The sequence below is a fragment of the Phalacrocorax aristotelis genome, chromosome 8, assembly GCF_949628215.1.
Source record: "Phalacrocorax aristotelis chromosome 8, bGulAri2.1, whole genome shotgun sequence".
Taxonomy (NCBI): domain Eukaryota; kingdom Metazoa; phylum Chordata; class Aves; order Suliformes; family Phalacrocoracidae; genus Phalacrocorax; species Phalacrocorax aristotelis.
The window spans coordinates 597168-620037 of NC_134283.1; the positions used below are offsets into that span (position 1 = coordinate 597168).

Consider the following 22870-nt stretch of genomic DNA (forward strand, 5'->3'; position numbering starts at 1 on the left):
CTAGCTGTCGAGTTAGACAAATTTTGAGCCCTTGGAGACGTGTTGGAGGAGGATTCCCATGCTAGGATGCAGGACCGAACAAGAGCCCGGTGCAAACACACGTGTGCTGAACCACAGTCTGCCATCTGAAGTTCTTGCTCCCCATCAGAATATTGTAACAGCAATCACAACCCATACACAGGCACAACGACGTTTGACGAACGGCTTGAGAAGCAGAGTTGTTACAAGTTTTGAGCTCTACGTGAAGAGAGTTGACTTTATCTCGCGAACTTTCACTCCACACCTCAGTGGCTAACTTCCTACTTCAGAGAATTTTAACTGCCTATAATTAATTTCAAAACATCTTAAAAACAGCACTTGAAACAGTAGCTCTAGTATTCAACAGTCCCATAAGGTTCCACCTCCCTCAGGCCAATGGCACAGTATCCCTTGCGTGTTCAGGTTGCTCTGAAAAAAGGGAATTGTTGCACACCAAAAGCCTTGTAATTCTGGATGAAGCAACTCCTCGCTGAAGTAACAGACCCAGCTTGTACAACCACAACAATGATCCTCATTAAGTGAACGAAGCGCAGACCATGGGCAGAACAACAGGACTGTCTCCTCTCCACGACATGAGACCGCCAAGGGAAGTTACTCTACTGGTTCTTAAAATCATATTTTAAGCAGAAACCTGATATCTAATTTCCTGCAATGTTACCTTAATCACCCTGTCTGTCCTTCTTGGGAAGTGCTCACCAACATACGAGTACCTTCTCTCTGCGACAGGAGCAGCACAGCACATCAGCTACTGCATCTCCCAGAAGCTTCTGTGCAAAATGTGATCCCATGCAATGACCTCGGTGGTTAAAGGAAATCGTATTTATTCTAATCTCTTCACAGGGAAATTACTCAACATGGCCACACTGCTTGAGCACGGACCAGATAGTCTCTGCAGACAAAACATGCAGGGGTGGGAAAAACCTAAATGACAGAGCCCTGACAGCTGAAGGAGCTGCCCACCACAGCAAAGGTAGCCCACGCAGGCCAGGCCACCCCTTTACTCTTCATCTTTGCCAGGACGGCAGCAGACATGCTTGACTACGCAGCCACTTACCGTCATGATGAGTTTCTCGACGCAGTCAGGTGACACGCTGTGCAGATGGGTGAGGTGCAGCTGCAAATGGATCTTGTTGTTCAGCATGTCCTGGCAGAGTGGGCAGCGGAGCATGGGCTGCACTGAGTGCTGGGTCATGGCATGCACCCGCAGCCGATTCACGTCTGTGTTACTGTACTTGCAATATGGACACTGATACATCTGCAGAGCAAGACAAATGAATCATGCAATTGTTACAGCTGCTGCCTTCCTCTTTCCTTACAGCTAGACTCTAATAATTTGATGCCTTCTCCTACCACCAGTTATCGCCTTTCATCCTTTCTCCCATTTTGTTCTTTGCTTTTGGCACATATGAAACAAATTACCTGCTTGCAGATGCACAAAAAGCTGGGTTCTTCTTCCTTACCTGCTCTGATTTGTTCTCCTCTGAAGTTTTTGACCATTTAAAGGAGAGAGGCGACTCAGAGCTGCTGGGAAATGAGATTCGTTTAGAGGATGCTGGAGGCTCTGTCAGCTCCTTCTCTGCCTGGCTGGCTGGTGCTGCAACAAAAAGAGACTGGTATCAGGACGTGGTCAAAGAGGCTTAAGTTGGACAAAGTCAGTATTCCCATTTACTTTGCTACTGTTTCTTGTAACACACACCAAGACGTTGGAGGATGATGAGTTTCTGGACTAACTTATGTCCTACAACGCACGCCTGGCCAAAAAAAGAGTTTATTCTTGATTGCCTTCCACAGTACGGGAACTGTGTCGTTTATAGTTAGAAGCAGAGAAATCTCAGCTATTTCTGAGGGCTGCTTACAACCTGTTAGAGAGTCTTGTCCCGTGTTTACGCAGGACACACAAATGCTTTGTCAGACATGAAGACCAGTGTCTCGTCTCCACGAGCATTGGACTGACTCAACAAAGCAGAACTCACACTCTGCATACGAACACTCTGGAACACGCTTGCCTCGACACGCTGGAAGCTGCAACCCAGCTGACTTGCATGCTGTGCTGGAAGCTGCAGCACGCTGCCAGGACGGCACCTCGGGGAACAGCATCCGGGGTACTTCCCAGCAAATGGTCCCACCAAAGCCATGGTGGCAGGCCACCAGCAGGACCAGCCTGCAGCCAGTGCTGGGACGGGACCCGGGCAATCTCACGCTGTACCAAGCCGGCGAAAGGCAACTTTATTTCAGCAAAACAGAAGGCGGCAAATGCGCCCAGAAGTCAACAGCAAAACACTCTGCAAGTTGAGGCACTCCGAGAAGCGCATCCCTGACCTTTACCCCTCCCCCGAACCCTGGCAGCCTGCAGTACATAAATTTGTGGGACATCTATTATTTAAAAACTGTAAGGACAAGTATATTATACACAGCCCCCGTCTCCTCCTCCCCGAACACACATTCATAACAGTACTTTAATCTGTCTCGAATCGACTTCAAACCCATTTCGCCCTTAATGGGAGTTATTCATTTTCACTTGAAAGGTAATATATGACAGCTGGATATTTAATATGATGGATCGGCTGCCGATTAATAAGGCACTGTAGCATTCTTAGACCGGTGCCCCCATACTCTTCCCCTTGTCTCTTATTCTCTTTGTGAACCTGCTGGTATCTGCTCCTTGTTTCAGAAGACGCCGCCAGAGTAAGACCCAGGTAAACTGCTTCCTTCTCAAAGATCCTTCCATTCACTGACACGAGCGGTATTTCAAAAGGTACCACATCACAGTAAGAAATACAATCCCCATTTCTAACTGCCTTCCCTGCCAGACCCCACCTCTAAGCATTCAGCTAAATAGAGGCAAAATAACTTCCAAGAGAGAGAAAACAGGTGTTTGCAAACAGATTACAACACTGCCAGAGGGAGGCAGGGATCAGAAGAGCTCTGGTGCTACTAAATTTCTCCTGGTAGACTTGGCCACGCCAAAGCCGCCTTAGAGGCGATTTCCTTCCCCGTAGCACTGCCCTGCCGCACGCCTGCTATTCCAGCCCTGGCTGGTTACACAGCCTCCATGCATGGATGTAAGTCCAGTATTATCTGAAACCAAAACCACAGGACCCCACTGTGCTGCCAACCCCATTAAAACATCCAAACCTAGAGCTTCTCTGTGTAAACCAAGTCTGCCGAGTGCACCAACGCAGATCCTGCTCTGCCCCCTGTGCAGAACGACGGGCTGCTGCTCCGGCCGATCCCCTGGCTGAACCCAAGACTCTCCCTGGGGTTCAGAACTGGAAAGCCATTAAAGATGTCTGCAGGACCAAAGCTGGCCTTTCTTACTTCCTACTAATAAAACGTGCTTGGAGCATGAGAAACGTGCACCACCCTGGACCCACCTGTGGTCCCTCCTGGTGGGTTTGGGGAGGCAGAGACCACCACCAAGAGCCAGCACCGTGGCAGGCGGAGGACCACCCTGCCTTAAAGTGCCCTGCCTGAGCCTTGTGTGATGTGAGTGGCCCAATAAAGGAGACTAATTGCTGTTGACATTGTCCACTCCTCAGTGTGACCTCGGACATTGAAGCGTCAGCCCCAATCAGGCAGTCAGACATCAGGACCAGCATCCGGAGACCCCAGGTCTGCCAGCACGGTCACGCAGCCATGCGAGCTCTGCTCCAGCCCTGCACCGGGCTGGGACGACAACACCAGCCACAACTTCGGGTCCCCTTATTCTCCTCTGCCCCAGACGGCGACTGGGCCTCCTGCGTGGCCCAAGCAGGGTCTCTCCGGGCTCTGTATCGGACAACTGCCGCTTCAAACCTTTGGATGTCATCTGCTCCGCAAAGCTACCGACAAGCACTGCCAAGAGCCGTACCGGCACTGCCAGCCTGCAAGGGGGGCTGGGGATGCGAGGGAGGAGAAGGGACGACTGGAGAAACCTCTGCTCACATATATGGGTCACCTTTCCAGATAAAGGATGACAAGGCTTTCAGTTTTGGCAACAGAGTGAGAATCACGAAATACCTGCAGAATTGCATTAATAAGCGCAGGTGAGCTCTGGATGCTTACAAAACCCCTGGCGACCAGACAGGTGGTGGGATCTGCACTGGCACAGCGAGGCACGAGGCGCGGGGAGCCCCAGGTCCTCACCCTCCGCCACCGACTTCACTGTGCACCACTTCTAGCAACTCACCCATGTGGCGTTTTCAGATGCAGTGACTAAATTCAGCAACCCACCTGCCAACTACCCCGTGGCTGCAGAACACTAGCTGTAACCTCTGGGGTCAAAACAGGGTATTTTCTTATTTCCTTTCTACTGGAAAGCAGCCTGCTTAGAATTAGGGAAAAGTAAAAGGTAATTAAAGTTCACTTTTACTTACCAGCTCTAAAACGCCCAATTTTATTAAATGCACGTGATCCAACCCATAACTTTAATCCTTCAAACCCAGAATTATTAATGGTTGTCCAGACCCCAGAATAACTGGTTTGTTGCAGAGTTTGAAAAATGCATACTGAATATTTGTTCTAAGTATTATTTTTCGCGTTGACAGCTCAAGTGGGAATTTTAACACCAAGACCCAAGTTTACTGTTGATAAACAGCCAAACACACGAAGTGACACATTCAGTCCACATCACAGATCAGAGGAATTAAGAACTCTCTTCTGCCTGGAGAAACGAGGACACGCAGCTCAGCGCCTGCCTGCAGAGCTCTCTGGCAAGGACCTTCACGTCTGCGCAGAGTGGATAGGGCAAAATGTCCTCGGCCAAAAATGTCAACAGGGCCTCGGCCCCGGCCGGCACTGCAGCACCAGCGAAAGCGGAGCACAACGCCTGCGCCCTAACCACGTCCAAGACCACACTCTAGAGGTAGGGGTCTTGCAGAAATGAAGAAGGAATCTGGGTTTTAAAGTAGGATGCATGACTGTGTATCCATTAGTATTTTTATTATTTTGACTCTTTAAATGGATTTAGTTCAGATTTGCCGAACTTACAGAAAAATGGGCGTTTCTCAACAAATGTACCTGAAAGCCCAGTGCAATGGGGCGGTGCTGCTGCTGCAGCCGTGCTGACCCGCCACAGCACTTCTCGGAGACCTGCTTGTCTTCTCGCTCTTCCTTGGCAGCTTATGCTTTTCAGAGGAGGAGGAGAAATCCTCCCAGGCGTTATTTCAGAGGTGAGATGGGACGCTTCCTTGGAAGCGGGGATCCCTTCCTTTGCTAGGTCCAGAGGCAAAATGGGCAAGGGTCCCCAAAGTTGCCTGCTCTCCATCCTGGTGGGGAGGGAGTCGCCACCCCGCCTCCCAGCCATCAGATTCTTTCAGCTAAAGTACCACTGACAGCCCCTTCATCTAAACTTCCATCTCCCAACCCAGCAACATAATGGAGAAGCCAATTAAATGATTATTAATTCATGCTGCTTTCCGTAAGCCAGAGGTTCTCATCTCCCTGCATTCCGTAAACCAGCTTGCCACTTGCCCTAGAAATTTACAGCGGGGTTTCTGCTATCTCCATTGATTTCAAAACAACACCCTCCCTGCCCCCAGCCTACTGAAAAAAATCCCTTCCTACTAAGTTCAGCAGCTGGCCTGGGAAAAAGTTTTCTGTGGGACCAGGGAACTGTGTTTTCACTGCCTGATGGAAAATAAAATTCCCTATTTGGTGGTGCCTCCCTCCTCAAACCTCCCCTGATGTTTTCTTGGAGCAATTACTCAGCATCACGAGCCCCTGGACCAGACCGACCTGCCTGCCGTGCCTGCACAGCCCTGCGGCTGGGAAAGCCCTCGACGGCTGCTGTCACCCCTGCACGGGTCTCCTGGAAGAGCATCCTTAAAACGGCGGCAGTTTTCCTCCTGAAATCCTGAGACGGGAATGAACCGTTTGATCCGTTTTCATGCTCACACAGCCTTCCCCGCAGGGGATGGGCAAGGCCAGGCCCTGGGGCCCAGACCCACCTGTGCGGTTCCGTTAACGGCAGCTCAGAATAACAGCGCACAAAGTTTCCGTCTCAGCCTCCCGGGCAGACAGTTGCTATCCCGCAGAAACACACAGTTTGTACAAAAACAGCTGGAATAACTGAGAAGGTTACCCCGTCGAGAGGCTGCAGTGACACAAAAGCAGCCAGAGCCCCGCTCAGGCTGCCCCGAAAGGGCACCTGGGCGTGCAACGCTGCTACAGCGCTGCCCGTTTGTTGCCTTGTGTCTTAATAATATATGGTCGAATGTTTTCTTCTGAAACACCGTCTGTTTATGTTCCTTATTCCCTGAAGGTACCATTTGCTCTAATAGGACGTTGTAGCCATACTAACAGGCCTGTATATCGCCTGTTGCTCTATAGTATTTTTTTCAACTCTGTATTTGATAAATAACATGATCGCATGATAGACAGAAGTAAATACACAGAGATTTGCAAGCACACTTTTCTACCCAGACCTTTATTGCTGCCTTTCAACAACGTGCCCCTGAAAATACTAAAATAATTTGTTTTTCTAATGCTGTGTCATACCTTCCAGCCTGCAGTGAGTATGAACAACTGAATTACTATTAAATATTCATATTACAGTACCCAGAAGCCTCAGCCATGACCAGACTTTTCTGCCACGCTCTGTACGAGCACAGAGCACCCAGAAAACGTTGCGGAGAGATGCCAGGCAGCACAAGGAGCACGTGGAGGCAGCGCTTTGCTCGCTGTCATGAGCACCACAGATCTCCCCCATGGCTCTGCGGATCAGCGCATCTCCTGTCGGCTCCCGGAGGAGGCCCTGGGAGCTGCCGGGAGTCGCACTGCTCCCTGCGCAGCGCCCTAACGCAGTGCTGCACTCCGAACCAAGAGCGAAGGCGCCGGGGGAGAGAAAACGACCCGTGCGGGCTGGGTGAGAGGTACCGGAGCAGCGGCGCAGTTACGGATCAGCCCCAAAGGTTATGAGAATCCCAACCCTGACCCAGGGAGCAGGAGAGCTGGTGGGCAGCGCGGCCGCAGGCGGCCCTGCCATGACGGCACGCTGGGATGAGGGTCCGGGTGCTCATGGACACGGACATGGCCGCGACTGCAGCAGTAGCTGACCTTGGCACACGAGCAGCAAAACACTCCAGCAAACGAACCCGAAAGAAATGGCCTGGACTGAAGCTTAGGCTTCAATGCCCTGGAGGCAACAGCTTCCTCTTTGCCCCTCTGAGTTAAATGCAGACCTGTGCCGGGCAGAAGGGACGATGGGGTATGTAGAAAATCATCCCATCTTGTGCCCAGCACGACCCACGTTTGTAGAGTGGTACCCTAAAGCACTGCACCTTTTCTTCCAGCAATGGTGTCTAAGATTATAGCTTTAGAACCATGGGAAATCAGGGTTTTTTAATTACAAAGTGAAAAGAAACAAGCAACAATCTTCTATATTTACCTATTTCATATGGTTCTTGAGCCAGCTGTCAATCTGTGTGATACTGCTCTCCTATTCAATTGTATAAATATTTCAACTAACCTACCATGACAGTCCATATCAACTGATTTATTAAAACAATGTGTTGAGCTTGGAAGATGGTCTAAAAGCCAGTAATTCTGCTAACTCTTTAAAACCAGCAAGAAGGGATCACCGCCAGTGCTGGGCAGCACACAGCTACCTGGCGAGCAGACACTGCCGGTGAGGAAAGGGCAAACGCAGCGAGTGGAGGTGTCGGCAGAGACCCACTCGCCGAAGACCACTGTGTGAAAAGTATCTGAAAACAGCAAAGCAGCCGTCGGGGACAGGCTCTGCTGCGGCACAGCAGCTTCGGACAGCAGCGAAGCACGTCACCCTGCAGTGCCGCCGGGACGGCCCCTCTGCGCGCCCGGACGTCCTGGAACGCAGGGGCGGCCGCACGGGCGGGTTTAGCGTGTGTTAGCACTGCCGGGGAGGGAGGGACTGGTTGTACTGTAGTGAACATGACATGCACGTGCTTTCAAGACCAGCAACTGGCAAGGCGGCCGAGAGCTGGCACGGAGCCGTGCAGGCAGAGAGGGCTGGCTCCGGTTTGGGGCCGTGCAGGACCATTTGTCCCAGCTCAAAGTCAAAAATTGTTCCACTTGGGCCAGGGTAATTTTGCTGCTTCTTATTTTTTAAGTAGCCATACTTCACTATGTATAAACAGGAGAAGAAAGCTCAAGAAAGAGTCAGAAAAATGATGAAGCTGTGCACACGGCTGGGCTCAACAGCCCTGCTGGAGCAGAGCGGGCCAGGAACGGGCGAGCCTGGCAGAGCCGGGCCAGGGCGCAGCACTGGGGCTGGCCGGGGATGCTCCGGGGCCGCGGCTCACAGCAGTGCCCGCGGCCGGCCGGCTCCAGCCAGCGCCCACAGCCTGGGGAGGAGGCCACGGCCTGTCCCGGGAAAGGGCCGATGGGCCTTCGGGGCCCTGGCAGAGCCACCGCCGCGCCATCGCCTCCCCGTCGCCCTGCAGAGACCAGAAAGGTGGCACCTGCGGACGCTGCTCGGCAGCCGGGCGGGCGCCCCGCTCTGAGCCCGGCCTCCCTGGCGAGCTGCGGCACGGCGGCACCCGGCCTGGCTCTTCCTGGGCTTGAGCTGGCGCCTGGAGCCTCCTGTGCTTCGTAAATCCTCAGGAAAACAGCACAACTACAGCCAGCCTTCCCATCCCCTCTCCTAGGCTGCCTTCACACAGAAGCCGGGGTTGAGAGCCTGGGTCTCAACCCCCGTGCCCTTCCTTCCAGCCCACCCTCGCCCTCATCTTTACTCTGGTCCACAGAATATCCCAGCCATTAAGTGCTCAACAAATGCCATATATTAAAAAAAAAACCAGAAAAAAGCGGCAGTGGGGGGAGGGGCAGTAATAGATTTCCGTCAGGATGTGCCTGACCTGTTTTTTTCAATTTCAGTAATTAGAAAGGCAGTGGGCCTGTAGGAATTATTCATAAACTGCAGGAGCTGTGCAGTATACATTTATGTTAAACATGTCAAATCCGATTGAAATCATGCCTGCCAGCACCATACTCCATAAACACACTTTTCTGCAACAATTTCCCAGCTCTCGGCAGCCCATTAATACCTCCTTTAATAGCAATCTACCACGGATTCGAATCAGGGACGCTCCATTGCACTAATTGCTCTGTGTTAGGTGAGCATCATGGATTTTAAAAAAAAAAAAATCATTAAAAAAAATAAAAGCCCTTCAGGCTAGTCCTCTAGAAATATTTCATTTCAATCTATATTTTAAGTAGAGTTTGTTTCTTGTTTTTGTGGAAAAAAAAATCTGATATTCTATATCTATACAACTAACAGTGCATTAAGAAAGTCTCTTTCATAGCTGGGTCACTGCAGACGAAGTGCTTCTCTCTAGTCAGAAAATGCATATAAGCCCCACCCCGTAACTCAAAAGTCTTGGACTGATCTACCCTGGTCTGATTCAGGCTTTAGCTGGAAACCAATGCGTCAAATATTAATCATTTACATTCTGCCTTAAAAATGGAGTCGTGAATAGCCATGATTTCTTTCCTCCTTGGTGGTTTGCTTGCGATAAATCTCACGTTAGTCATGATGAGATAATTTCTAAAGCTCAACCATCAGGCAAAGAGCATCTCTCTTCTCCGGCCGGAGGTGGAAGGCTCTGGAGCAGAACGAGGGAAGCAGGCAGGGCAGAGGCAGCTGCGGTGCGAGGGGCTGCACCGAACGGCGCCTGGGAGTGGCTCAGTCCCGCTGCCTGGGGGAGGAGGAGAAAGCAAAGAGGTCCCATCTCCAGACAGGGAACGCCAGCCCTTTTCTCTCCACGCAGTATTTCAGGGGTTGCACAACAGCGTTAGTGCCTGCGAAGCACCGCTGCCGGCTGGGAGCTGAGGGAACAGAGGCAGCGCAAGCGTTGCTGAAAGCAGGAGGCACTGCTTCTTTCCAGAAACCTTTTAGGAGCCACAAAGATGTATGAGAAAATCAAGGTAAAACGAATCCTTCTTTGGGATGGCGTTTTCCACATGTATATTTTAATGAAAAGTATTACCTAAAGAAACGTTTCTGCTTAAAATTATTCTGGTTTAAAATAAATAAAATCCCCAAATCGATAAATTCACTTTGCAGCTGAGACATTTTGTCAAATTTACAATGAAAGCGGAGAGGTTTTTCCTTTCAGCGGTAACAGCGGCACCGGTGCAGCCTGCCACATGGATGCGCGTACCGTGGAGCAGTCAAACAACCCTGACTCATCACTCGCGCGTCTGTGCGGAGGGAGCTCGGCAGACATACTCGACATTTCGTTAGAGATCTCACAAATCTTTAAGAAAGTGGAAGAAATAATCACCCAGTGCGCAGTTAAGAAACTGAGGCACAAAAGACGAGTAAATTGCTAAGAAACGTAACGATCAGACTGCAGCATGATGAACAGAAAACAGGTCTATCAACCTTTACTTCAACACACTATTTATTGGCTTTGAGCCTGCACTTCTTTCTTACCTATCTCCTGCTTTCACAGAATGGCAGGGCTCAGAGGCACCTCCGAAGGTCAGATGGTCCATCCAAAGCAGGATAAACTGTGCCATCTTCATTCCTGACAGCAGCTTGTCTAATCTTCTGGAAAGATCTCTGAGGAACCTTCCCAGAAAATCTACTCCACTGCTTTACAGGCTGTACCAGGAGACAGATTTTTTTATTTATTATCTAACCTCAGTCTTCCTCCCTTCAATTTAAGCCCATTACTTCTTGTTGTCTATAGCCTGAACATGGAGAACAAATTATTTCCTTCCTTTCAGAAGCATTTTACGCACAACAAGACTTATCTTGTCCTCCCCTTTGGTCTTCTCTCTTTGGGTGAAGTAAGTCCGCTCATCCCATTTTCTCCTCACAGCGGACACTAGGCAGACCATGCTCTCTTCCAGGTCGTTCGCGCTGTTTGGGCTTTCTGAAATTGCTCCTCAACTTTCTTGAGCTCAGAAACAGACACAATCTTCCACAGGAAGCTTTCCAGCACTGCAGAAATGCAGCCGTTCCAGAATATTTTCACCTACACCATAATGCTTGAGCTTTGTTTTGAGACTGTCCTGAAAAGCAGCGTCAAAAGTCTTCCTAAGGAGAAGATATGAGATACCGACTGCAAACAAGACCTTCTTCACACAGAAGGAAATTGGGTCGTGTTGCCATGATTTGCTCTTGACAAATCCGTGTCGCCTGCTACTCATCTCATTGTATTCCCGTCAGTACTGACAAACAGTTGTTTGGTCAATTCCCAGGAAAACCTGGGGCACACGGAGCTGGCAGGTGTGCCGGTCCCCAGCGACTCCTCTAGCCAAAGATAAGCACCATGGCTGTCCCCGCGCGGCACCTCCCCCGTTTTCTGCAAATTCGCAAGAGGCGGCGGCTGACGGCTCTGAGGGTGCGTCAGTCCCTTTCTCATAACACCCAGGTATGAAGCAGCAGGTCACGGATGCGCCAAGGTTTAGCTGAACGGGGCACTTTGCAGCCTGTTCCTTCTCAGTTGGAGGACAAGCTCTCCCCCAGCGCCGCTGACACACGCTGCTCCGGTCTCTCACGCAGTCCGTCTGTTTAGTGAAGATGAACGCAAAGAAGGCTTTATGCTCTTCAGCTTTCTTGACATCGTGGTTGATAGCCTCCCCACTGGGCTGAGCTGCAGACCAGCTCTCTTCTTGCAGTCTTCTCTTAACAGCAAGTGAGTGTTTTCTTGATACTGCCCATTCCCCTCCCCGGTTACGCCTCAGTTTGTACCGTGGCATTTTGAGATTCCTGTACACGCAGACACTGCTCTTCTGTGGTTGTCATGAATAACCTCACCTAGTTTCCGTTCCTTTCCACGTCTGAGGTCCAGAAGGACATGGCAACATAGCCCTGCTCCTCAAGGGAGCTTGGAAGCAGGAACAATACAAGGCCGAGGCGTGGTACCTGTTTTGCATATCCACGGTATGTAAATAGTGGATAACATTTTTTTTGCTTTAAAGTTCAGGGGTATTGTTGTTACATGTTTGAAAGCAGGACCTGAATTCAACAACAGCACGTGTATACATCTTGCTGAGGCTGTACTTTTCAGCCTTGCAGTGGCTCTGGACAAGGCTTGTCCAGAGCTCTGGGGGCTTACATATATCCTCTGCGTTCCCCTTTGAAGACTCAAAGAAGCTGTCCATTTCTTATCTGCTGTTTGACTGACAGACACCAAAAACGGGTTAGGAATTTCACCGGCAGGGTGAAGAAATAAAGCCACACAAACTTAGAGTTTCTGGCTAGTAAAGGGTTTAAAAAGTAGGTTCTTAATTTTTCCTTACATGTTTTAACATATAAAAATAATCTTTTCTCATAGATCAGCTTTTGTAAGTGCTTCAGGTCTGGACAAAAGGCCCTGCTTACCCTTTAAGAGATTTAGTAAATATACAGTACTTACATCTTTCAGTGACACTTAACGTAGTGTGCTTTTGCTTAGGATCACAAAGTCCCATGCAACAGGGGACTAAAAAACACCTACAGCCAAGCACAATCTGCATCTCTGGGTTAAAGAATGGGTCTGTGATGGGGAACAACATACAGAGCAACCTCGGTGAGTGCAGTCTAGGCTGACAACGTGAGCTTCCACAAGCATTAAAGCACAGCTTGCTTTCTTTGCCAGTTGGGCCACATCTTCAAATGGCTGAGATTAAAACTCACTATTGAGGCGAAAGACCACATTTCACCCTTCTGAAGACTGTGTAAGCCAAAATATCTCTTCGGCTGTGGCTCACTAAGAGGCAACCACAAACATGGCAGGAGAAGGCTGTCTGGAAGAAGGGTCTCTGTGCAGACGGAGAGAGGCATCGTACCAAGCAACCCCAAGTCTGCAAACTGACTGGGCTACCATGCAGAAAAGAAACGGGGAGTCAGAACCACTCTGTCCTGTGTCAAGGAAAATGAGAACCACCCCCAGCGCCTCCGTTTCCACACGTACACTGAAGTGGTCAGCAAGTGCCAGCTGAGGAGGGTGGCCCTCTCCAGAGGAGGACAATCTTGCAGCTGTTTTCTGCTCAAAGGCAAGGAATATTTAAAAGATTCCTCCCACTCACCTCTGCAAGATAGCAACCATCTTCTGGGAAAGACAGAGTATAACCTAATACCTTCATAATTAATCCATCTAAGGATTTTGCAGAGAGAAACCTTTCAGATTCCACTGCAACAACGTAAGTATCGTTGCGCATCTGCAGTCTCAGTTTCAGGATGTCACAGCTCCAGCAGTTAACAGAGCACAAGCACAGGGTCTGCCTCTCTGCTCTGCCCTTCTGTGTCAACATCTTGCTACCAGAGCCAGGACCACGATCAAAAAGCAGGCTAACAGTCTCTCAAGACTTAACAACATAGGGTGGGGTTTCATGATATGCCTAATCCACCCTAAGTGCTGGCTGCTGCCAGAAGGGGCAGTCCCCTTCTCCCTCCTCCCCTCCCAGCTGCTGATTCCCACTGCCAGGTCAGGTCCAGCACCATGTGCCCAGGGGAGCTCTGACCCACTGCCCCAGTGCGAGCCTGGGGCTGGGAGTGGGGACGCATGACCAACCACGGCTCAAAATACACTACTGTGTCACGAAACACGCGTGAAGACTTCACAGAGGATGACAGGTCACGCTGACAGTGCTGCATGGCACGGTCATTTAAGGAAAGAGTTTTGCAGGCCGCTGCTTTGCAACCTCCCACTTCCCTGTCCTGGATTTAAAGGAAAAGAGGAACCAAAACCCACCTGTCCATTTACTCTGGTCCTTGTCCCCTCCACCCTCTTGCTCCTTGGCAGGCTCTTCAGCATCACCTGCTGTTTCATTGGGCCCTTCCGCATCTTCAATGGATTCTTCTGGAACAAGAGAAGCAGAAAGTGTAACATGAAAATGAAAGTCAAAACAGAAGAGCAAGGAACTGCCACTGAGCATCAGCCAACCCCGAAGCACAAGTGTTGAGCGGCAGGCATCAGCGTCACCCGGTGTTCTCCCAACGACTACCTGCTAGCTGGTCAAGAGAGAAACCACAGAGGAGAAAAGTGAGAGATGAAGATGAAATGAAGACTCTCACCTACTTCTACCACTTACAACTACTGATGTCCCCTGCAGTGTAACGTACAGGAAAACATTTGCCTGGTATGAGAAGGTTCTACCCAACCATGCCATGGATTAGAGAAGTGCCAGGGACTGACTGGAGCCTCCAGTGCCTTCAGCCTCAGCCTTCTTCCTCATCCTCATCTCAAGCTCTTCAGACTCAATGGCACCGCGCAGTACTGACTCTGGTCACCGAGACCCCCAAGCTCACCGCACAGACACCGCCACTCCCTCCTGCTCAGACAAAGGAAGGAGCACACCGTCTTCTGTGGACATGGCCCTGACACGAGGCACGGGAGGAAGCTGCTGGGTGTCTTATTTTCATCCCAGTCACAGGAAGAGCCTGAGCACACAGGCAGTATCACACAGGTGCAAAAGCATGTAGGATAAAGAATACTCAGTGAAGCGAAGCGCTAAAAGCTCAGAACAAAACACAAAGCGCCACTGCCCCACCTGTTAACCAAAGCACCGGCGTGCCGAGGCCGGCGGCACGGAGCGTGTCGACACGGCGCGGTGTGGCTCCACGCAGGGGCACCCTCGTCAGGTGGGACCCTGGGAGCAAGACAGCTGCGGCTGCCAGACCTCTTACACCAGGGTGTAACAGCTGCGTTATCATCTAGTATCTTGGGTATTTATGTACAGCGTGTGCAGCTCGACAGCCCCCATATAATTGACGGGGGCTACATCACTGGGAAGGAAGGATACTTTTAAGCCATTATATCCTCTTTTAGGCGGGATAGTTCATAATTTTAACTTGCATTATCTGGCCATGGTAAATCCTAGGCTATTCTGAGGTTTTATCTGAACTACCTAACCAGTTAAAGCACCCCCCCCCATCCTCCCCCTAACAAAGACAGGGATAGAAATCAGGATTAAAAATATATATTAGGAGATTGCAGATACTGAGCAGTACCCTTTGAGAATGTGACAACTTAAATCAGGGAGGAACTTGTAAAAGCATCCAGAGATCAGCACTGATATTAAGTGGAAGCACTGTGATTTATTCTCTACCCATCTCTCACTCTTTCAAAAGCTGGAAACCCTTGAGAGCTGCAGGGATCCCAGTGGTCTTTGCCTGGGAAAACAGGACCCCAGAGTAAGAGGTGTGATGGGTGGCATCGCTAGGCAAGGGCACCTAACATGTGGGAAGACACAGATTACTGACGCAGGGGTGAGATGAGCAGTCTGCCTTGTGAGACGAGCGGTCAAGTTTGCTGGAGAGAGAGGCTGTGAACTCCCCAGCTGGATCCACGCTTCAGAATCAAATCAGAATCAAAATTCTGATTTTTTTTCCCACCCTGGGGGAAAAACCAACAAACCACCCCCAGCCCTCAAACCACCTTGCTGCCTTCAAAACGCTGCCGTGCAGGTGAGACAGCTAGCAGGCTTCAGCCGGTTTTATCAAACCCCTTCGTTATGGGGTTTCTGTTATTTTCTTCAAGTCTTCATGTTAACCTCTCTCTGGACACCCAGCTCGCTCTGCCTCGGCACCGACTGCCCGGGCCCTCTGGCCAGCCTGTGCTGGCAGAGGCGGGTGGGGGGGCTGGCCGTGGCCCCCCCTCCATGGCCCCACCCCCATAGCCCCCATGGCTGCCCCCCATGGACCCCCACGGCTGCTCCCGATGGCCCCCATGGCCTGCCCATGGCCCCCATGGCAGCCCCATGGCCTCCCCCCATGGGCAGCCCCCATGGCTGCTGGGCTCGGGAGCAGGCGCTGGCCCCTGACCCCACCAGAGCCCCCCAGCCCAGGCCGGGTGAACAACAAAGGGTGGCCGGCGTGCCGGCACTCCCGGCGGCTACCCGGAGGTGTCAGCATCGGCATGGGAGGAAGAGGAAGGACGAGCTGGCTGCCCGGCTCAGACGCTGTCTGGGCTCTAACCTGAGCATGTGGAAATAATACACGTCTTCAAGTGCACTGTCTGGTTCGAGGGGAATAAAATAGGACATTCATAAGCAGTTACACCATCTGTCTTTATACCATCATCATCATCAACAAGGGAAAAAATAGCTCTTTAAAATGGATGAAAGCCCAGGCTGACAGTAACCGGAAAAATGTGAGCTATGAATACCAATAACGGTAGAAAATGATTAAAAAACAAGGCTACAAACAGCAAATCCTCCTGCCCCGCCGCGCCTGCAGCTGCTCGCAGGCGCAGCCCATCCCACCGCCAGCCCGGGAGAGCCCCTGCAGACCCTTGCACCAAGCACCCACCGATCCTCGGCCCTGGAAACGGCTTCTCTCTGAGGCCAAGATCTGCCTCCTTGGCTCAAACGCTGCTGTGCTGGGCAGGCGGGCTGCAAAAAGCATATGCGTGCTTCAAACCCTCTCCTCCCCCCGCTGGTCTGGGCTGATTTTTTTCTGAAGAATGTTTTTTTAAGGCAGCATGGGAAGGGAGCGGAGAACAAGATGCATCTGCCCGAGGAGGCTTCAAATCAGCTGGGAAAGCCCCTGGTACCATCCTTACTTGGCTCCTCGCTCCCAGGGCCTTTGCCGAGGGCAATGGTCCTGCTCCTCTCCCCGGCACGCCCTGGGAGCTCCCTGCACCCACGGACCTTGGGACGCAGCCGCCTGGCGTGGACACTCGGGGAAGGGGAAGCGTTAACTCCTGGCTTCCTCGCGATCCTCTCCCAGCAGAGCTTTTTGGAAGGGCGGATGCGACTCTGCTCACTAGGCTCAGCCTAACTTGCCTCGGTGCTCCGGCTGACCCCAGGGATGGTCGGGAGGGCGTGCTCAGCCATACCACTCAGCTGCTGCATGCACTGCAGAGGGCTTTGAACTGCTGGGAACCAGCCTCCAACAGGCTGCATGCAGGGCACGAGCATGTGATCTGACCCAGCTTCTAACAATGAGATCCTCCAACACTGAAAATAAAACGCAGCAGAGCTCCTGTTCCCGAAAGGTCTGCACCCATGCTCGCCGGTGACAGCTCTGCGGCTGCTGAGCTGCAGTGGCAGCTCCAGGGCGTGACGGCAGGCCTGGGTAGCAAAGGCACGCGCGAATGGCACCCAACCATCCACCCGCCTGCGTTTCTTTGGGCCGTCCTTCCGAGAGGACAAGGGCAGCATCACCTCTGGTAGGGAAAGGTCTGCTTTTCTCCTCGATCCGCTGCACACACAACAAGGAGCTCTTGATCTTCCACTTTAATTGCCTGCGAAGGCTGGCATCGTGTTGTTCCCACGCTGCGCTCGGGCGGAGCTGACCGCTGTCTTTCACTCGACATCCGCAGAGCCCCGCAGGACAGACCTGCAGCTGAGTGTGAAGACAACCTCGTGCGATCAGCTCCCGAAGGCTGGATGAGGGTCAGCAAGATGTAGGGAATTTATTTCCAAACCACCGTGACCCTTTTGTTTCTGTCTGACCATACCTCCCCGAGGCCGTACGCGCCATTTGTTAGGACTCATCCCCCTCACGGCTTACTGTGGTTTCCTTAAGGCGATTGATAAAAACGCCACCAGTCGTTTTGTAGTTAAAAAGGTACTCAGCTTAAAACCGTACATCCTCAGAAGCGTCCCAGTCGGGGCAGCGAGAAGTCCCTGCAGTATCTCAGCAGTACGCTGGGCGTCCCTGCGGGCCAAGGACTCTGCCCAGGGCTTTGGGAGAGCATGGCGGGGCGCTGAACCCAGAGGCGTGGAGATGTGCCACAGAGGATGTCCTGTAAGGGGCGATGGGGGTTGACTCCCGGCCTGGGAACCTCAGTAATGGGCTCTGGAAGGGCAGAGAGCTACTGCAGCCCACACCCAGAGGATGGAGGTGCTAGACTGGTGCCGTTGGTTTCCAGAAACTCCACCTATGCAGGGTCTATGAGCTCGCGAAGGGCGGGTGGGCTTCACCCTCTGTGGGGAGCTCGCCAGGGCAGGTGCAAGAGCTGTTGCTGTGGGATTCGCATGGAGGGGGTCGTGTCCCACCGAAACACAAACGACACCACCTGCCCACGGGTCGCTGTGCCGGAGTGCCACCCACGAGGCCGTGATGCTTTATTAATAAATTTTCTTAAAGGAATTTCCCAACTGCTGGGGTTCAGATCAATACCAAGAGTGAGCAAGCGTAACTGTGGGGCACCTGCAGCCCAAGGCGCCTGCTCTTCCACCAAATGCAATCTGCCCCACGCAAAATCCTAGGAAGAGTCTTTTCTTAATGAATAAATCATTTTAGACCTTGGCATTTCCTTTTAATTTAAAATTAAAACATTCACAGGGTGCAGTGGGGGGGGGAGTCTGGAAAATCATGAGTGTCTGACGTCTGCAGATTTCAGGGAATCTCCGCCTCAGTTACTCACTGAAAACGTGCCCGAGTGCCCACACGCCGTCGCACAGGACCACATCGCTGCATTCCTGCCCCTCTCAAAACCCAGAAAGTTTGCGGGTTGGAGACGTCGGCAAACCTCGACTGGATCCAGGCCCACGTGAACAGCGCAAGACCTCTCACCTCTCCTCCTCTCAGCTGGAGGTTCCTTAATGAACCCAGATCTCTTATCCGAAGGGATAAGGGGCATTTCAAGGGTGGCGGATGGGAGAGAAAGAGCGTGCGCTTGCCTCCCCACCCTCCGGCAGGCTCAAGAGCTGAGAAACATTAGCTGTCATGAACCACAATCAAATCAGGTTTGAAATATTTAGCAGTGGCTTGGAAAATGCGGTGGTGCAGCTCTGACAGGCGAGATGTGCAGACACCCATTTTCCATTATAATGGAAATATCAAGCCTGTTCTGAATATGTATAACCTAGAAAAATGTATTGATTTTTCATTCGGCATTAAAAAAATGAAATACCCTGCAGCTGTCAAAAGCCTTTTGTTAAAAGCTCATCTTTCCTGGAATGAGGTTTACCAGAAACAAGTTTTAATTGTACACAGGGCCTCTCCTTTGAAACAAAAAGAATCCCTAATGCTCCCCTTTTCAGGATAAGTAGCCAAAAAAGCCTGTAGAAAGACAGGATTGAGACCTGGCTGACTTCTGCAAGCTGACACTGTCAGGAGAGGTGACAGCGATGGCCCGGGTGCAGTCAGCTGCACGGCTGCACATGGACAGACACGCGTGCCGGCACCGCCGCGCCGGCACCCCGCGAGCTGCCAGCTGCCGAGGGGCAGCTTCCCCCGCCGACGCCGGGGTCACATCGCCCAGCGTGTTTCAGAAGTTCAACTGCTTTAAACTAGTTTAAATGCGAGGTCCTGGGGTCCTGGGAGGAGATGTGCTGTGGCCTGGGTCCTTACGGAAGCAGGAAGAGCTTCAGGTGCTCCACGGGGGCCCAACACCCTCCCGGAGCCGGGGAAGCCCCCGAGGAGCTAACCTGCCCCGAGCTGTGCCAGGGCCACTGGGCATGGCCTGGTGCTGCTTGTCCTAACAGCGGCTTTTGCTCAGTTGTCCCCAAAACTGCACCCGCGTGGGATTACGATGGTGGCTCACCCCCTGCGCACACCGACGGGAGAGAGGCATGGGGAGGGTGGTCCCACCTTGCACCATGCCCATGGGCCGGGCGCGCTCGGCCGTGGGGACAGAGCAAACGCAGAGCCCGGGAAGGAGGTGTGAGAGCAGCGGGTGCCCTGGCGCAGGACGCCCGCTCCCCCGGCGCCTGGCCGACCTGCGGCTGCTGCAGCACCACGCGTGAGGCGGCGCCTCCCCCCGGCTCAGGGCAGGCACCCTTCCCGGGCGCCCCGCAGAAGCTGCTGCAGGAGGCAGGGCACTACCCCTGGCCACAGCCAAACCTCTGCTGCAGCAGCAGCGCACGTCTATATCCCCGCTCCCACCGGGCGGCTCAAAAGGCTGTGGGGTCTCTGAACTCTCGGCGGTGGTCGTGAGTGCTGCTGGGCTCCAGTCCCACAGCCAGCGAGCAGCACGGTTCTTGTTCAGGGCACGCAAAGCTTCCCAAGCCAGAGGAGCAAACAGTGGCTTGCCTTTTGTTTTTTCTCCCCCGCTCGCATCTGTAAACACTCGCTCTGCCAGGAGATGTGTTTAGCGCACACGGCTGCAGGTGAGCAGCCACGTGCGCTGCCGAAGCTGTCGGTGGCCCACAATGGCATGGAGCGATGGCAAACCCAGCCACTGCCTGCCCTTCAACTTGCTGAAATCTGAGTGAGAGCACAGCCTTGGAACAGTTCTGTAGAAGAAGAGAAGCTGGCAAGGGTCAGGACGCAGAGCAATACCCTGGAAACAATCCCACTGTTTGTTTGTGAGCAGCCCAACAAAAAAAATATGTTTTCCACCTCTCCCTGACCTGCTGATCATTTGCATTTGAAGATGAGACAATCCATCCACATGGAAATGTAGGTAAACCCATTTTCAGAGGGTTTTTTGCCATCTTGTATTTCTTGCCCAGCTCCAGCTCGTCTGGGGCACGTCTCCTAAGGTAACCTTGGCTACCAGGCAGTCGCCGCCCTTGCAGCTCAGATTCAGGATGCATATACATGCATAAATACACTCTGTGCTAGCTCCTAACTGGATTAATCTATGTAAACTTGTTTATTCCTATCATTTTCCTGAAAGAAAAGCAGTACTTCAAGCAGTGAAAAGAAAGCACCAGGCACAGGTTACAAGAGGAATGCCGTGGAGCTCCATCCCTGATGGAAAGGCTGGTGGGGAGTCCTACCATCTGACAAAAGGCTGCAGAAAAACAATAATAATCTAACACGTATCTTGGATTAATGACACTTATTTCCGAGGTGGCCCCGTTTCAGAGCGTGGTCAGAGCACATCTGTGCTGCTGCTTTCATTGACAAAAAAGAAAATGCTGACTGTGAATGTGCCCCCAGCTGATAAAGCCATCCTCAGTTGCCTATCTGCTCGAGGCAGGGGAAGTTTATCTGGCTTTTGTGCAGTTAACTACAGAGGCAAGCATTCAGAAAAATAAAACAAGAAATTCAAGAGCAAAAGAACTGTTTGTGAGCTTCTAGCTTCTATTTTCTGCCTCCAGCTCCAAAGAAAAAATTTGGGAATTTTTGCCGTTTCCCTGAACAGATCTGAAAATCCTATGACAGCATCCATTTCTCTGGTTATCTCCCAGACAAGCTTCTTTCTCAGCAGAAATGAGATGACCCTCTGCCAGGCATTATCATCTTTTCTTCTTAAATATGAATGCTTTTACTAATACGGTTATTATTTTTGCATCCGGTCACTTTATCTGATTTACCAGCTCTGGCCAGAGGCCCCAACTTCTGGGCCCCACACGGCTGAGAAGTGCCCGCGATCAAGGGGCAGGTGGGGAGGACTGATAAAATCATGAAACCTTTGGCTTTGTACTTTTGGTGTAAGAAAGAAGCAGCACTAGGGAAGAGATTAGCAATATCAAAACCAGATATTAGAAGAAAAAACAACTTCTGTCTTAAAAAAATAGAAGCCAGTGACGGTGAAACCTGCCACTGCCTTTTTTTAAAGAAAGAGAGGAGTAGGACAGCAAGCAGAACGCAGAAGCCTGTCTGTGCGGCAGCATGCAGACACTGCCGTCAGCTTTATGGGCGCAGGAGCCCCATCTGCTTTAGCGGGTCGGATCTCAGATGTGCAGGGAACGAGCACGGGAAAGGCCCCGACTGCTCTGCAGACCTTCACCTCCCTGGAAAGCTGGGCAGAGCCTTGCCCACAGAAAACAGCATCATCAGGAAACGGCTCTGCACGAGCAAGGCAGCTACGAGCTGGTCCCACCTCGCAGCTGCTGACCAAGGGCCGGGCTTATCTGGCAAAGGGAGATGGAGCTGGGGATCCAGGCAGCCCGTTACGTGTGCCCAGGGCTCCTCACGGTGCCGGTTCCTCACACGCCTTCCCAGGGGCTGGGCAGCACCGAGGCCGTCACTAGAGACACCTCGGGAGGATGCGGTGTCTCCACGCAAAGAGCCAGGCTTCCAAGAACCTCTTCCCTGAGACGGCACCAACCTCTCCCTGTCCCTGGTGACAAGGCTGTCCATTTTTTTGGTGAACTGGGCTAAATTTTAAGTCAATGGAACCCAACGGGGATTTGCCCCCTTGAATTTCAGCAGAACTAGAAAGGTTGCTGTTATTTTCACACATGAAATGTAAAAAAAAAGGCAAATTCCTTGAGCATGTTTGTAGTGGAGCGTGATGTGATTGTGTTGTCATTTATGGGAAATAATCGCAAGCCCATCTCTCCCTTTCTCCCCATTTTCCAGTCCAAATAACCATGAAAAATTACACTTCAATGTCAGGAGGACAACAAAGGAGGGGCTTTCTCCTGCGGCTTGACGGCTTTTCAGCCCCCCCCCCTTCTTTGGACAAAAACTACCTTCAATTCTATTTCATTTTAAACGTGATCTAACAAATGCATCTTGACAAGTTCCTTTCTTTTTTTCTTTTAAACAGTATTTTGAACAGTTTAACCTAGCTCCAAACTGGAATCAGCTGGAAAGGAGACTCATGCAAAAACACAAACACAGATCAAACAGCAAAACAAAAGAAAACCCATCTCCAGCTTCAGGTCTGCAGGGAGAGGACAGCGCGGTCTCCGACGCAGAGCCCCGCAGGAGGCGGGTCAGGAGACCAAGGGGCGCGGCGGGGAGGAAGAGGCTGGAGGAGATGGGGTGCCAGAGGGGACAAGGCAGGAGCGCAGCAAAGGCTGTCGGGGCGCCCAGCCCGAGTTCTGCGAATGGGCCCTGGCTCGGTGCAGACGACCGGCCACCCCGCGGGTGTCCTTACTGGGACCAGACACCCCGGGCGCTGCCAGGCAGCCTTGGGACGGCTTCTCCCTGGCACCTCCCCAGCCAGCCCAGAGCCGCTACGTCAACGCTGCGCCGTTCTCATGGGTGCTCGCCCCTCCGGAGTGGTCTGCTCCCCACAGGCAGCCCTGCCCCACACCTGCTTCTCATCCTCCATGGCCTCACGCCTTCTCTCTGCCCACTCACCTC

At 51.9% G+C, this 22870-nt stretch overlaps 1 protein-coding gene across 5 annotated transcripts in view; it reads right to left on the reverse strand.

Moving 5' to 3' along the window:
• The window catches only part of ZFHX3 (zinc finger homeobox 3), a 678088-nt gene that overhangs the window by 23762 nt on the left and 631456 nt on the right, over nt 1-22870 (reverse strand). For 4 of the 5 annotated variants that reach the window (XM_075101073.1, XM_075101072.1, XM_075101076.1 and 1 more), the window contains 3 exons: nt 13683-13790; nt 1500-1633; nt 1094-1294 (listed from right to left, as the gene is read on the reverse strand). In XM_075101073.1, the coding sequence (XP_074957174.1) occupies nt 1094-1294; nt 1500-1633; nt 13683-13790 (443 nt within the window). The remainder of the gene's footprint in view (nt 1-1093; nt 1295-1499; nt 1634-13682; nt 13791-22870) is intronic. The other variant, XM_075101077.1, reaches the window with a different exon arrangement.